This window comes from Oncorhynchus nerka, linkage group LG4 (assembly GCF_034236695.1).
Source record: "Oncorhynchus nerka isolate Pitt River linkage group LG4, Oner_Uvic_2.0, whole genome shotgun sequence".
Taxonomy (NCBI): domain Eukaryota; kingdom Metazoa; phylum Chordata; class Actinopteri; order Salmoniformes; family Salmonidae; genus Oncorhynchus; species Oncorhynchus nerka.
In genome coordinates, this window is record NC_088399.1 from 65,519,012 (window position 1) to 65,533,775 (window position 14,764).

A 14,764-nucleotide genomic window follows, 5' to 3' on the forward strand; every position below is an offset into this window, starting at 1 on the left:
ACATACTTCAAAACACTTCCTTTTTATTTATTTTTTGACTATCTGTTTTGCCACGTATGAATGTGTCATTCAATGCGTTTCTAAATATATTTTTCTGACACAGTTGAAGTCGGAAGTTTACATACACCTTAGCCAAACACATTTAAACTCAGTTTTTCACAATTCCTGACATTTAACCCGAGTAAAAATTCCCTGTCTTAGGTCAGTTAGGATCACCACTTTATTTTAAGAATATGAAATGTCAGAATAATAGTAGAGAGAATGATTTATTTCAGCTTTAATTTCTTTCATCACATTCCTCAGTCAGAAGTTAACATACAATCAATTAGTATTTGGTAGCATTGCCTTTAAATTGTTTAACTTGGGTCAAACGTTTCAGGTAGCTTTCCACAAACTTCCCACAATAAGTTTAATGTATTTTGGCCCATTCCTCCTGACAGAGCTGGTGTAACTGAGTCAAGTTTGTAGGCCTCCTTGGTCGCACATGCTTTTTCAGGTCTGCACACACATTTTCTATAGGATTGAGGTCAGGGCTTTGTGATGGTTACTCCAATACCTTGACTTTGTTGTCCTTAAGCCATTTTGCCACAACTTTGGAAGTATGCTTGGGGTCATTGTCCATTTGGAAGACCCATTTGTGACCAAGCTTTAACTTCCTCACTGATGTCTTGAGATGTTGCTTCAATATATCCACATAATTTTCCATCCTCATGATGCCATCTATTTTGTGAAGTGCATCAGTCCCTCCTACAGCAAAGCACCCCCACAACATGATTCTGCCACCCCCGTGCTTCACGGTTGGGATGGTGTTCTTCGGCTTGCAAGCCTCCCTCTTTTCCCTCCAAACAAAACGATGGTCATTATGGCCAAACAGTTCTATTTCTGTTTCATCAGACCAGAGGACATTTCCAGTACGATCTTTGACCCCATGTGCAGTTGCAAACCGTAGTCTGGATTTTTTATGGTGGTTTTGGAGCAGTGGCTTCTTCCTTGCTAAGCGGCCTTTCAGGTTATGTCGATATAGGACTTGTTTTATTGTGGATATAGATACTTTTGTACCCCTTTTCCTCCAGCATCTTCACAAGGTCCTTTGCTGTTGTTCTGGGATTGATTTGCACTTTTCGCACCAAAGTACGTTCATCTCTAGGAGACAGAACGTGTCTCCTTCCTGAGCGGTATGACGGCTGCGTGGTCCCATGGTGTTTATACTTGCGTACTATTGTTTTGTGCAGATGAACGTGGTACCTTCAGGCGTTTGGAAATTACTCCCAAAGATGACCCAGACTTATGGAGGTCTGGTTCATCCTTTTTTCTGAGGTCCTCGCTGATTTATTTTGATTTTCCCATGATGTAAGGCAAAGAGGCACTGAGTTTGAGGGTAGGCCTTGAAATACATCCACAGGTACACCTCCAATTTACTTAAATCATGTCAATTTGCATATCAGAAGCTTCTAAAGCCATGACATCATTTTCTGGAATTTTCCAAGCTGTTTAAAGCCACAGTCAACTTAGTGTACGTAAACTTCTGACCTACTGGAATTGTGATACAGTGAATATTAAGTGAAATAATCTGTCTGTAAACAATTGTTGGAAAAATGACTTGTGTCATGCACAAAATAGATTTCCTAACCGACTTGCCAAAACTATAGTTTGTTAACAAGAAATTTGTGGAGTGGTTGAAAAACAAGTTTTAATGACTCCAACCTAATACCCTGACTACACCGCTCGAGTCGCGTGTGCGAGCATTGCAAAATAAATTTAGGAATCTATGTTATTCAATTATTCCACCCACACTGCTCACGCACGTCAATGAGCGTCTGCGTTGCCAAGGGCTAAAATAGAAGTCATTCCTATTGCTGACGCAGATCGTGCTGCAAGTCCTGCCTCTCCCATCTCCTCATTGGTTTATAGAAGCAGGTACCCACGTGCCATCTCCTCATTGGTTATACGCATGTGGGTGATTGAAAGATGAACTGTTGCCGGTTGTCGTGGTAATATTATGAAAGTTGAGATGCCAATCACCATATAAGTTAAATGATGAAAATGCCTGGAAGGAGGAGAGATGACTAGAAACGATTCGGTTGACCATTTTTATGTGTGGATTAATTGTGGAGAAGAGGACCTTGTGCATTTCAGGTACAATAACAACCTAATGTTTATATCCCAGGACAAATTAGCTAGCAACAGCTAGCTAGCTAAAGAGGGCAAATTAGCAAGCAAGTGCAAGCTAACTAGCTAAACTGCCATAAATGTTTAATGCTTTTCGACCTGTCCCCAAATTAATGTAATTGGTTCAGAGTTTGTTTTGATATTTTAACCGGCGTGTTGTGATCGCGTTTGGTGTAGGGGGACAAAATACATTTATGCACGATGGCGCACGATGGTGCACGCGCGCAGCCGGTTTGGGTTCCGTGTAGGTGTATGTAAACTTCCGACTTCAACTGTGCCTACAGGGGTCCTAAAATTCGAAATCAAATATCTAAATGGCCTATATGTTTGGTATTGTATGACCATCTTGCCTGACGAGTCAAACTGAATTCTTCCGCAGCTCTATGTTTGCTACATACTTCAGACTGCCATCATTGAAATCTTTTGTGATGAAGTCAAAATGGAGGGATGCTGTACAAAAACAAAGTCATCAGTGATTGGATCATCTCTAACCAATCAGAGTATCAAAGCCAATGACGAATTCTCAAATGCCGTATACCCACCTGTGTTTTAAAAAAGACTAGGCAAGTCAGTTAAGACCAAATTACAATGACGGCCTACACCGGCCAAACCTGGACGACGCTGGGCCAATTGTGAGCCGCCCTATGGGACTCCCAATCACGGCTGGTTGTGATGCAGCCTGGATTCGAGTGTCTTAGACCGCTGCGCCACTTGGGAGCTCCAAGAAAGGGAAAGGGAAAGGGAAGGAGGATACCTAGTCAGTTGAACAACAATGTATTCAACTGAAATGTGTCTTCCGCATTTAACCCAACCCCTCTGAATCAGAGAGGTGCGGGAGGCTGCCTTAATCAACATCCACGTCTTCAGCGCCTGGGGAACAGTGGGTTAACTGCCTTGCTCAGACCAAACCAGTGTTGTTTTTTCTCATATCATTCTCTCAGGCAGTCTGTATCATTTGGTTGATGACAAGTCAGACTGCAAGTGAACATGCATCAAACTGTTGCGTGATGATGAAATGAGTGTTCAGTCATGATGAAATGAGTGGATGTTAAAATCCAAACGGAAAATATTTACACAAGAAGCAATCTAATATCACACAGTCAAACTCTCAGTCGTTTAGTAAGTTCGCCATTCTGCGATTCTCACTCATCCAGCCACTCGGGTCATGTGACAGTGTTGATGCCCATTCTGTGTTCTTTTTTTCTCTCACATTCTGTGTTCTTTTTTTTCTCCCACATTCCATCATCTGAAATAGCTAATAGTGAGGCAGAATCCCATACGATTAGCATAACTCCTTCCCTCTGTTTCCCTACCGCAGACTCATCATGCTTTTCTTTTTTTCCCTGTCTTTCTGTATGTTCAATGCATTCACTCTTTCTTCGTGACATGCTGCCTTCTTTCACTTTTCCAATCTACTTGATTTTTCCATTTCCTTGCTCGCTCTTCTTATTGTATTGTAGACGTTACAACAATAGTGAATGACGCAAGAGGAGACGGCAATCAATATAAAAAAAACTGAACTGAACATACTGACCAAGTAATTAAACATGGCTTTACACATTTAGGCAAGAGATAATCTATAATACTCATGGCGTGAGTCATGTTCTACCTATGTAATACATAGGAATGTATGACAAATGGGCTCTGTGCTACATGTGACACTTTTAAGAGGAGGAGCCCGATCTTCCACGAGCTTGTGAGCAAAAACATGGCTGTAATTTAAGAATGTGGCGAAATTGGTCAGAGCCTGCATTCTGTAAAAACTCAAGGATCTAAAAATCATACCAAACTTTATGCTGCACACTCTTAGAAAAAAGGGTTCCCATAGGGTTCTTCGGCTGTTCCCATAGGAGAACCCTTTTTGGTTCCAGGTAGAACCCTTTTGGGTTCCAGGTAGAACCCTCTATGGAAAGGAACCTGGAACCAACAAGGGTTCTCCGATGGGGACAGCTGAATAGCCCTTTTAGGTTCCAGATAGCACCTTTTTTTCTAAGAGTGTATGTAGAAGGTGTAGCACACATCAAGCTCTAGACTTTATTTGCGAAGGAGTGAAATACATTTGATTTACAGTACAGACTAATGTACATGGCTAATTAGGGTGAGAAAACATGCGGACAGCGCTGTACACAGCTAGAGTTGCACGTTTTTTCCCCAAGATTGTGTTCCAGCTTGCATCTATTTAAAATGTCCGCCAGAGGGACAAACTTGACATAACTTCCATTCACTGTGCAAGTTTGTTTTGTCAAATGGTTTAGTATGCTGGGAAAATGGATTAGCTTGGTTTAACTGACCATAATACCAAGTGGTAACTGGCCGTAACATTGTAGGTGTGGTTGTAGTTTTGCTGTCTGGGTACTGTCATCAAGACAAGTCATCTGCATGCTAAACACACTATATTTCTCATACAGTGTTACTGTGTTTTGGGAGATATAATCAGACATATTCAGCTGTAGCATGTTGTTGGCATAGTCATATTTTCCTCATTCCTTTGTCTCATCAATTCCTCTCTTGAAAAAAGAAGGTACATAGAGTACATGGCCTTCAGAAAGTATTCATACCCCTTGATTTATTCCACATTATGTTGTGTTACAGCCTGAATTCAAAATGGACTAAACTGATTTGTCTTCTCACCAATCTACACACAATACCCAATAATGACAAAGTGAAAACATGTTTACAGACATTTTTGCAAATTTATCCCAAATGAAATACAGAATTATCTAATTTTCCTAAGTATTCTCACCCCTTAGTCAATACTTTGTAGAAGTGCATTTGGCAGCAATTACAGCTGTGAGTCTTTCTGGGTAAATCTCTAAGAGTTTTGCACACCTGGATTGTGTAACATTTGTACATGATTATTTTCTGTTAAATTGTTTGGTTATCATTTCTAGACAACCATTTTCAAGTCTTGCAATAGATTTTCAACAATATTTAGGACAAAACTGTAACTGGGCCACTCAAGAACATTCACTGTCTTCTTGGTAAGCAACTCCAGTGTAGATTTGGCCTTGTGTTTTAGGTTATTGTCCTGCTGAAAGGTGGATTAATCACCCAGTGTCTGGTGGAAAACAGACTGAACCATTCCGTTTCTTTTTACCCTGAAAAACTCCGCAGTCCTTAATGATTACAAGCATACCCATAGTGTCATGTTGTGTGTGTAGGTGGGAAGTCAGGCGCAGGAGAATCAAACTTGGTATAATGGAGTAGTTTAATAACGTAAACAAACTCCAAAACCAAAGTATATAATAAAATAAACGTGGGTACAAGAACCCGTCGCACACCAGTCCATAAATCACGAGCACAACAATAAACAATCTCTGACAAGGACATGAGGGTAAACAGAGGGTTAAATACACAACAATAAATGAATGGGATTGGAACCAGGTATGTAGGAAGACAAGACAAAACCAATGGAAAATGAAACATGGATCAATGATGGCCAGAAGACCGGTGACGTCGACTGCAGAGCATCGCCCGAACAAGGAGAGGCATCGACTTCGGCAGACATAGCATGATGCAGCCACCACTATGTTTGAAAATATGGAGAAAGGTACTCGGTAATGTGTTGTATTGGATTTGCCCCAAACATAACACTTTACATTCAGGACAAAAAGTGAATTGCTTTACCACATTGTTTGCAGTATTACTTTAGTGATTTGTTGCTAACAGGATACATGTTTTGGAAATGTTTTATTCTGTACAGGCTTCCTTCTTTTCACTCTGTCAATTAGGTTAGTATTGTGGAGAACCTAACTCTTTAAGTGTTTTAAAGTAACCATTGGCATAATGGTGAACAACTGAGTTAGGAAGGACACCCCATATCTTTGTAGTGACTGGGTGTATTGATACAACATCTAAAGTGAAATTAATAACTTCACCATGCTCAAAGGGATATTCAAGGTCTGCTTTATTATTTTACACAGAACAAAAAGAAAAACTGTGTGTTGGTCCCATGTTTCATTAGCTGAAATAAAATATCCCAGAAATGTTCCATACGCACAAAAAGCTTATTTCTCTCAAATGTTGTGCACAAATTTGTTTACATCCATGTTAGTGACTATTTCTCCTTTGCCAAGATAATCCATCCACCTTACAAGTGTGGCATATCATTCCTATTGATTAAACAGCATGATCATTACTCAAGTGCACCTTGTGCTGGGGACAATAAAAGGCCATGCTAAAATGTGCTGTTTTGTCACACAACATAATGCCACAGAGGTCTCAAGTTTTGAGGGAGTGTGCAATTGGCATGCTGACTGCCGGAGTGTCCACCTGAGCTGTTGCCAGAGAATGGAATGTTAATTTCTCTATCATAAACCACCGCCAATGTCCTTTTATAGAATTTGGCAGTACGTCTAACCGGCCTCACAACCGTATGGCGTCGTGTGGGTGAACGGTTTGCTGATGAGTGCCCCATGGTGGTGGTGGGGTTATGGTATGGGCAGGCACAAGCTATGGACAATGAATACAATTGCATTTTATCGATGGCAAGTTCAATGCACAGAGATACCGTGTCGAGATCCTGAGGCCCACTGTCGTGCCATTCATCTGACGCCATTACCTTATGTTGTCCCAGTTATTCCATGGCCTGCATACTCACCAGACATGTCACCCATTGAGCATATTTGGGATGCTCTGGATTGACATATACAACAGCGTGTTCCAGTTCCCACCAATATCCAGCAACCTCGCACAGCCTTTTAACAAGGCACACCTGTTAATTGGAATGCATTCCAGGTGAATGCATTCCATTCTACCTCATGAAGCTGGTTAAGATAATGCCAAGAGCGTGCAAAGCTGTCATCAAGGCAAAGGGGGGCTACTTTGAAGAATCTCAAACACAAAATATATTTTAATTTGTTTAACACTTTTTTGGTTACTACATGATTCCATATGTGTCATTTCATAATTTTGATGTCGTCACTATTACTCTACAATGCAGAAAATAGTAAAATAAAGAAAAACCCTTGAATGAGTAGGTGTGTCTAAACTTTTGACTGGTACTGTATATTTAATCCATTTAAAATTCAGGCTGTAACAAAACAAAATGTGGAAAAAGTCAAGGGGTATGAATACTTTCGTATTGCACCATATATCACAGAAAAACCTTGCCATTTTTTGGCAAACACTCCAATTTTTCACCGGGTTAATGCGATTTCCTTGAAATTCCGATGAAACTTCTTGTTTCACAAACTTATCAAAATAATCTCATAACCTCTTATTACCTACAGATACAGCTGCATGATTTAACACTTTTTTTCTTATCTCTTGCTCAGTCATCACTCATTTACCCTCCCTCCCATCATAATATCACTCATAACTACAGTACCCCACTAAATCCCTCTCCTATATCCTCTACTCATTCTATCCCCCTTCCATTCCTCTTTTTTAGGCTACCTGGTAAAAAAAAACTCTCATCCGCCTTCATACCAGTCGTATATTACTCATAACTACAGCATAATAATAAATCAGATTTTTATTGCGCTTTTCCCAGACCCAAAGACGCAGTCCCCACTAAATCCCTCTCCCATACCCCTTACTCATTCTCTCCCTCCCTTCGTTCCTACAGACCTCCCTCATTCCTCTCTGTCATCCCCCTCTCACCCTGAAGGCCTTCTTGGCGGCGTGGTCGTCTGAGTCTCCTCTGTACCAGGGCCTAGCGGGCTGCTTCCTCAGGCTGTGTCCAAACAGGTCAATGAAGAAGAAGGCATAGTCCTCCGGGGGCAGGCCTTCCCTCCAGAACTGTACCATCAGCCTCCGGAAAGTGTCCCATGAGCAGCACATGTACACCACTGAAGAAAAAGTAGAAGAAGAAGAATGTATCAATGACATGTACAGTATATCAGTGGAATGTACCACTGTATGCTACTGTTTGTGTGCCACAGTGTAATTTACCAATGTGCTACTGTTTGTGTACCACAGTGGAATGTACCAATGTGCTACTGTTTGAGTGCCCCTACAGAGGGTGGACAGAAAACAATAAGAGGAATTGGCTAGTACTGTTAATGGGCAATGCAGGTGCAACACTAAGGAAAAAGGACATAGGTGAAAGACTAACAACCACTGCACTGCAACCTGTTCTCAGAGCATTTCCTATTCTGTACGTAAATCTAAAACACTACATGTAGTATACGTTATGTTTCGTATCGTAGGCATTCATTTGTGGGTGTCCATCGCTCATTTCCTGTATGTTACGAATTACAATTTCTATTATATGTTAGGAACTTGCGAAACATACTATACAGTGAGTTCAGAAAGTATTCAGATACCTTTAATTCTTCCACATTTTGTTACTTTTCAGCCTTATTCTATAATGGATTTTTTTTAAACATCTCATCAATCTACACACAATACACCTTAATGACAAAACAGGTTCATGGAAATGTTAGCAAATTGACAACAAATAATTAACAGAAATACCATATTCAGACCCTTTGCTATGAGACTTGAAATTGAGCTCAAGTTCATCCTTTTATCAAAATTCTACAAAGTTCCAGAAAAAAGGACTGTCATGACGTTGCCCTGCTATATTGTGGATAAAGAGTTAGCGGTCTAACAGAACACAGAGGGTGTTCTTTAATGGAAGGATCTCCAACATAATCCAGGTAGAATCAGGGAGTCTGACCGTCCGAGTGGCACGGTGGTCTCAGGCACTGCATCGCAGTTGCTAGCTGTGCCACTTTGCAGTTGTAGACTACTACCCATGAAACCTATTAGGGCTATGCCCTCGTAATGGCCGGTGCGTATTTCTCATGCACCGCTCCATATCTCAAAGCCATATCAAATATCTTGGTTGTAAAATAGGTAGTTGTCACGACTTCTCCCGAAGTCGATGCCTCTCCTTGTTCAGGCGGTGTTCGGCAGTCGACGTCGCCGGTCTTCTAGCCATCGCCGATCCATTTTTCATTTGTTTTGTTTCGTTTTCCCACACACCTGGTTCTCATTTCCCTCATTATGTGTTGTGTATTTAACCCTCTGCCCCCCCCCCCCATGTCTTTGTGTGGTATTGTTTATTGTAAGTGCTTGTGCACATTTTGTTTGACTGGTGCACGTCGGGATATTGTGCTCATACTTTGTATTTTTAATGTTGTTGGTTTTACTATTAAACTGCTCCGGCTATTATTAAGTTCTGCTCTCCTGCGTCTGACTTCCCTGCCACCAGATACGCACCCCTTACAGTAGTTAATAGAATGTTCTCTTTCTCTGTTTATGGGCATCCTTTCCATTTTTTAGATCCATGATCTTGACTGTCTATCTGATGCCATAGTCAGAGTATGTCTCTTTGCTGATGTCACATTGGACTTTGAATGTGAGTTTGCATGACCTTGTGGTAGCATGGCAACCACTGGAGAAGGAGAACAGCGAGTATGGCAGAAGAAAGAAAATTGCCAGAGGAGATCCTCCCACAGCTGAGATGCTTATGGTATTCAAATATAAATACATTCATGATAGACAGGAGAAGACACTACTTCAAGTCTCAGGGGGGATGACATCACATCATAGTGGCTACTAGAACTCACCTGCAGCTCACCTCTGCTACAGTCACACTGCTTTCCCCACCTCCTACCCCACCAACAGTATAACTCAGCCGCCGACAATGTGATCTGAGTCAATTTAGCAGAATTAAATACTCACAAAATGTATTCTGTGGGTGCTAGATTGACTCAGTTCACACAGTCTGCTCTGCTGGCTGCTGAAGATGACGCAGAAAAGGAGGTCAGTGAGTGTAGCAGAAGGGTTTCTGTAGCACGTGAGCTAGTTGACAGGTGAGTGCTAGGCTATTTCTTCATTCATCCTTCCTCGATTCGCCTCCTGGAGAAGGTCAGAGGGTAGTGACCTTGTACGTTCTCCTCCAATACAGTTGCGATATAATACAGGTGAGGAGATAGGACGAAAGTAATCAAGAAAGACAAAGTGAGACAAAGCCATTGTGTTGTGATGTCACCCGCCCTGAGAACTAAAGTACTGTTATCTTAGCCCAACCAAGATCATAGTTTTGGTAGAATAATCAATATCAATATTTTATTTAATTTCATACAAAAAATGCCTATGCAAATGGTTAGTGGGTTTAGACATCCATCTTACTCCAAAACAAAAAATCATTGAATAGTTAAATCAATAGTGTCTAATACAAATAATAAGCAGAACGGCAGGGCTGGGCTAGACTAGAAACCTGCACAGCCGGTAGATAGATCTCCATGCATGTTCTAGGTCAATGCATTGGTACTTTTAACAACATTTTTGTTGTCGTACAACCAATTCTAACAGTCAACCAATAGCATATATAGCCCATTGGAGATACAGTGCCTTCAGAAAGTATTCACACCCCTTGAAATGGCGCCGACAGAGATGATTGCCTCGCTTCGCGTTCTTAGGAAACTATGCATTATTTAGTTTTTTTATGTATTATTTCTTACATTGTTAACCCAGGAAATCTTAAGTCTTATTATGTACAGCCGCGAAGAACTATTGGATATAAGAGCAACATCAACTTACCAACATTACGACCAGGAATACGACTTTCCCAAAGCAGATCCTCTCTTCGGACCACCACCCAGGACAATGGATCTAATCCCAGCAGCTGACCGAAAACACCGGCGACACAGAAGGGGCAGACGGACCGGTCTTCTGGTCAGGCTTCGTAAATGGGCATATCGCTCACCGCTCCCGAGTATACTACCTGCCAATGTCCAGTCTCTTGACAACAAGGTAGACTAAATTTGAGCAGGGGTTGCCTTCCAGAGAGACATCAGAGATTGTAACATTCTCTGTTTCACAGAAACATGGCTCTCTCGGGATATGTTGTCGGAATCGGACCAGCCACCGATTGCGCCGACAGAGATAAACACCTCTCTGGGAAGAGGAAGGGCAGAGGTGTATGCTTTATGATTAACAACTCATGGTGTGATAATAATTACAGACAGGAACTCAAGTCCTTCTGCTCACCAAACCTAGAATTCCCTACAATCAAATGCCGGCAATTATACCTACCAAGAGAATTCTCGTCAGTTATAGTCCCAGCTGTGTACATCCCCCATCAAACGAACACAAAGACGGCTTATAGGCAAAAGCTCAAACAAGATGTACCTGTGACGAGAACCATTCAACACTGGTCTGACCAATCGGAAGCCATGCTCCAAGATGGTTCTGATCACACGGACTGGAATATGTTCCAGTCAGCCTCAGAGAACGACAATGCTGACTCGGTGAGTGCGTCTATAAATAAGTGCATTGGAGATGTCGTACCCACTGTGACTATTAAAACCTACCCTAACCAGAAACCATGGATGGATGGCGTCATTCGCGAAAAACTGAAAGCGTGATCCATTGCATTTAACCATGGAAAGAGGTCTGGTGTTATGGCTGAATGAATATAAACAGTGTAGTTATTCCCTCCGCAAGGCAATCAAACAAGCAAAATGCCGGTACAGGGACAATGTGGAGTTGCAGTTCAATGGCAGGGGCTACAGGAAATCACAGTACAAAAATACAAAAACAGCCACGTCACGTATACTGACGTCACACCTCCAGACAAACTAAACACCTTCTTTGCCCGCTTTGAGGATAATACAGTACCACCGTCGCGGCTCGCTAACAAAGACTGCACCCCCTCCCCTCTTCTCCTTCTCAGTGGCTGATGTGAGTAAAACATTTAAACATGTTAACCCTCGCAAGGCTGCTGGCCCAGACGGCATCCCTAGCTGCATCCTCAGAGCATGGGCAGACCAGCAGGCTGGTGTGTTTACGGACATATTTGATCGCTCCCTATCCCAGTCTGTTGTCGCCATATGCTTCAAGATGGCTACCATTGTTCCTATACCCAAGAAGGCAAAGAAAACGGATCTAAATGACTACTATCCTGTAGCACTCACTTCTGTCATCATGAAGTGCTTTGAGAGGCTAGTCATATCACCGCCACCTTACCGGCCACCCTAGACCCACTTCAGTTTGCATATCACCCCAACAAGTCCACAGATGACGTAATCGCCATCGCACTGCACACTGCCCTATCCCATCTGGACAAAAATTAATACCTATGTAAGAATGCTGTTGATTGACTACAGCTCAGCATTCAACGCCATAGTACCCTCCAAGCTCATCATCAAGCTTGAGACCCTGGGTCTCAAACCCTCCCTGTGTAACTGGGTCCTGGAGTTTCTGACGGACCGCCCCCGTGTGGTGAAGGTAGGAAACAACATCTCCACTTCACTGACCCTCAACACTGGGGCCCCACAAGGGTGTGTGCTCAGCCCTCTCCTGTACTCCCTGTTCACCCACAACTGCGTGGCCATGCACACCTCCAACTCAATCACCAGGTTTGCAGATGACACAACAGTAGTGGGCTTGACCACCAACAATGTAAATGTAACTACGAGACAGCCTACAGGGAGGAGGTGAGGGCACTCGGAGTGTGGTGTCAGGAAAACAACCTCTCATTCAACGTCAACAAAACAAAGGAGATGAACGTGGACTTCAGGAAACAGCAGAGGGAGCACCCCGCTATCCACATTGAAGGGTCAGCAGTGGAGAAGGTGGACAATTTTAAGTTCCTGTGCGTACACATCACAGACAAACTGAAATGGTCCACCCACACAGGAGGCTGAAGAAATTTGGCTTGTCATCCAAAACCCTGACAAACTGAGAGCATCCTGTCGGGCTGTAATCACAGCCTGGAATGGCAACTGCACCGCCCTCAACCGCAAGGCTCTCTAGAGGGTGGTGCAGTCTGCACAACGCATCACTGGGGACAAACTACCTGCCCTCCATGACACCTACAGCACCCAATGTCTCAGGAAGGCCAAAAACACGATCAAGGACAACAACCACTCGAGCCACTGCCTGTTCACACAGCTATCATCCAGAAGGTGAGGTCAGTACAGGTGCATGAAAGCTGGGACCGAGAGATTGAGAAACATCTTCTATCTCAAGGCCATCAGACTGCTAAACAGTAATCACTAGCACAGAGCGGCGGCTGCCCACATTGAGACCCAATCACTGTACACTTTAATAAATGGTTCACTAGTCACTTTAAACAATGCCACTTTAATCATTTTTACATATCTTACATTACTCATATCACATGTATATACTGTATTTTATACCATCTACTGCACCTTGCCTATGCACCTTGCCTCGCTCATCCATATATTGAAATATGTACATATTCTCATTTACCCCTTTAGATTTGTGTTTATTAGGTAGTTGTTGGGGAATTGTTAGATTACTGTTTAGATTTGTGTGTATTAGGTAGTTGTTGGGAATTGTTAGATGATTTGTTAGATATTAATGCACTGCTAGAACTAGAAGCACAAGCATTTCGCTACACTCGCATTAACATCTGCTAACCATGTGTATGTGACCAATAAAATTAGATTTGACTTTTTCACATTTTGTTGTGTTACAAAGCTGAGCAGGGGGCCATGGAGCTGGACGGTTCCGGTGGAAAGCCAGGATCATGGCTGGGTCGAGGATGACCTGAGGAGGACTCAGGACCGTTCATCGGGTCCGTACCCCTCCCAATCCACCAGGTAGTAGATGCGACCACCCAGGCGCTTGGTGTCAAGGAGGGCTTGGATGGAATAAGCCGGTGCACCGCCGATGTCAAATGGCAGGTTGGAGAGGGCTGTACCTCACAGGCTTGAGGAGGTAGGCGATGGTAGGTGACAGGATTGATGAGGTGTGTTATTTTGAAGGGACCAATGAACCGGGCACTGAACTTTTTTCAGGGGTCACGACGCCAGATGTCTCGGGTAGAGAACCACACACATTGCCCAGGGTGGAAGAGTGCAGTAGGTTGGCGACGCCGGTCAGCGAACCGTTTCTGGGAGAGTGACCCTTGATGGAGGTGCCGATGTGTGGTCTCCCAAACCTGCTCACTCCATCAAAAACACTCGACGGCAGGCACAGTTCCGGGCTTGGTCTCCCATGGGAACACGCGGGGTTGGTATCCGAGGACACACTGAAAAGGAGTGAGATGGAGTGAGGAGGAATGCACCAGGGAGTTCTGTGCGTATTCGGTCCAGGCTAGATAGTGACTCCACTCGTGTGGTTGGTGGGTGCAGTGTTGACAAAGTTATTTCCCTATTTCCAGATTCAGATGTTCCGTCTGCCCGTTGGTTTGGGGATGGTATCCGAAGGATAGGCTGATGGAGAGGGGGGGGGGTCATGCACTCGGCCATTTCACTTGGAACATGCACTCGGCCATTTCCATGGCATTAGTTAGATGCGGAAGGGGGATGAGTCGGCACATCTTGGAGAACCGGTCCACTACAACTAAAATAGTCGTGAAGCCTGAAGAGTCCACCAGATCCGTGAAGAAATCCATGGCGATGTGAGACCATGGTCTGTGTGGTGTAGGTAAAGGCTCGAGCTTACCGGTAGGTAGTTGGCGAGGGCTCTTGCCCATGCACAGACCGGACAGGAGAGAATGTAATCTCGGACGTCTGCTGTTAGGGATGACCACCAGAACTTGTGTGTCAGTATCTCCGTGTTCCGGGTGATTCCGGGATGGCCAGAACTCAGCGAGGAATGGCACCACTGCCTTAGTTGGGGTGTGACGGGCACTGGAATGTAGGTCTTGCCTGCAGGTGCTGGG

The 14,764-nt window shown here is 43.4% G+C and overlaps 1 protein-coding gene across 2 annotated transcripts in view; it reads right to left on the reverse strand.

The window, feature by feature from the left end:
• The window catches only part of LOC115128449 (atrial natriuretic peptide receptor 1-like), a 119,536-nt gene that overhangs the window by 76,578 nt on the left and 28,194 nt on the right, over positions 1 to 14,764 (reverse strand). For both annotated transcript variants that reach the window (XM_029658300.2, XM_065017759.1), the window contains one exon: positions 7,774 to 7,961. In XM_029658300.2, the coding sequence (XP_029514160.1) occupies positions 7,774 to 7,961 (188 nt within the window). The remainder of the gene's footprint in view (positions 1 to 7,773; positions 7,962 to 14,764) is intronic.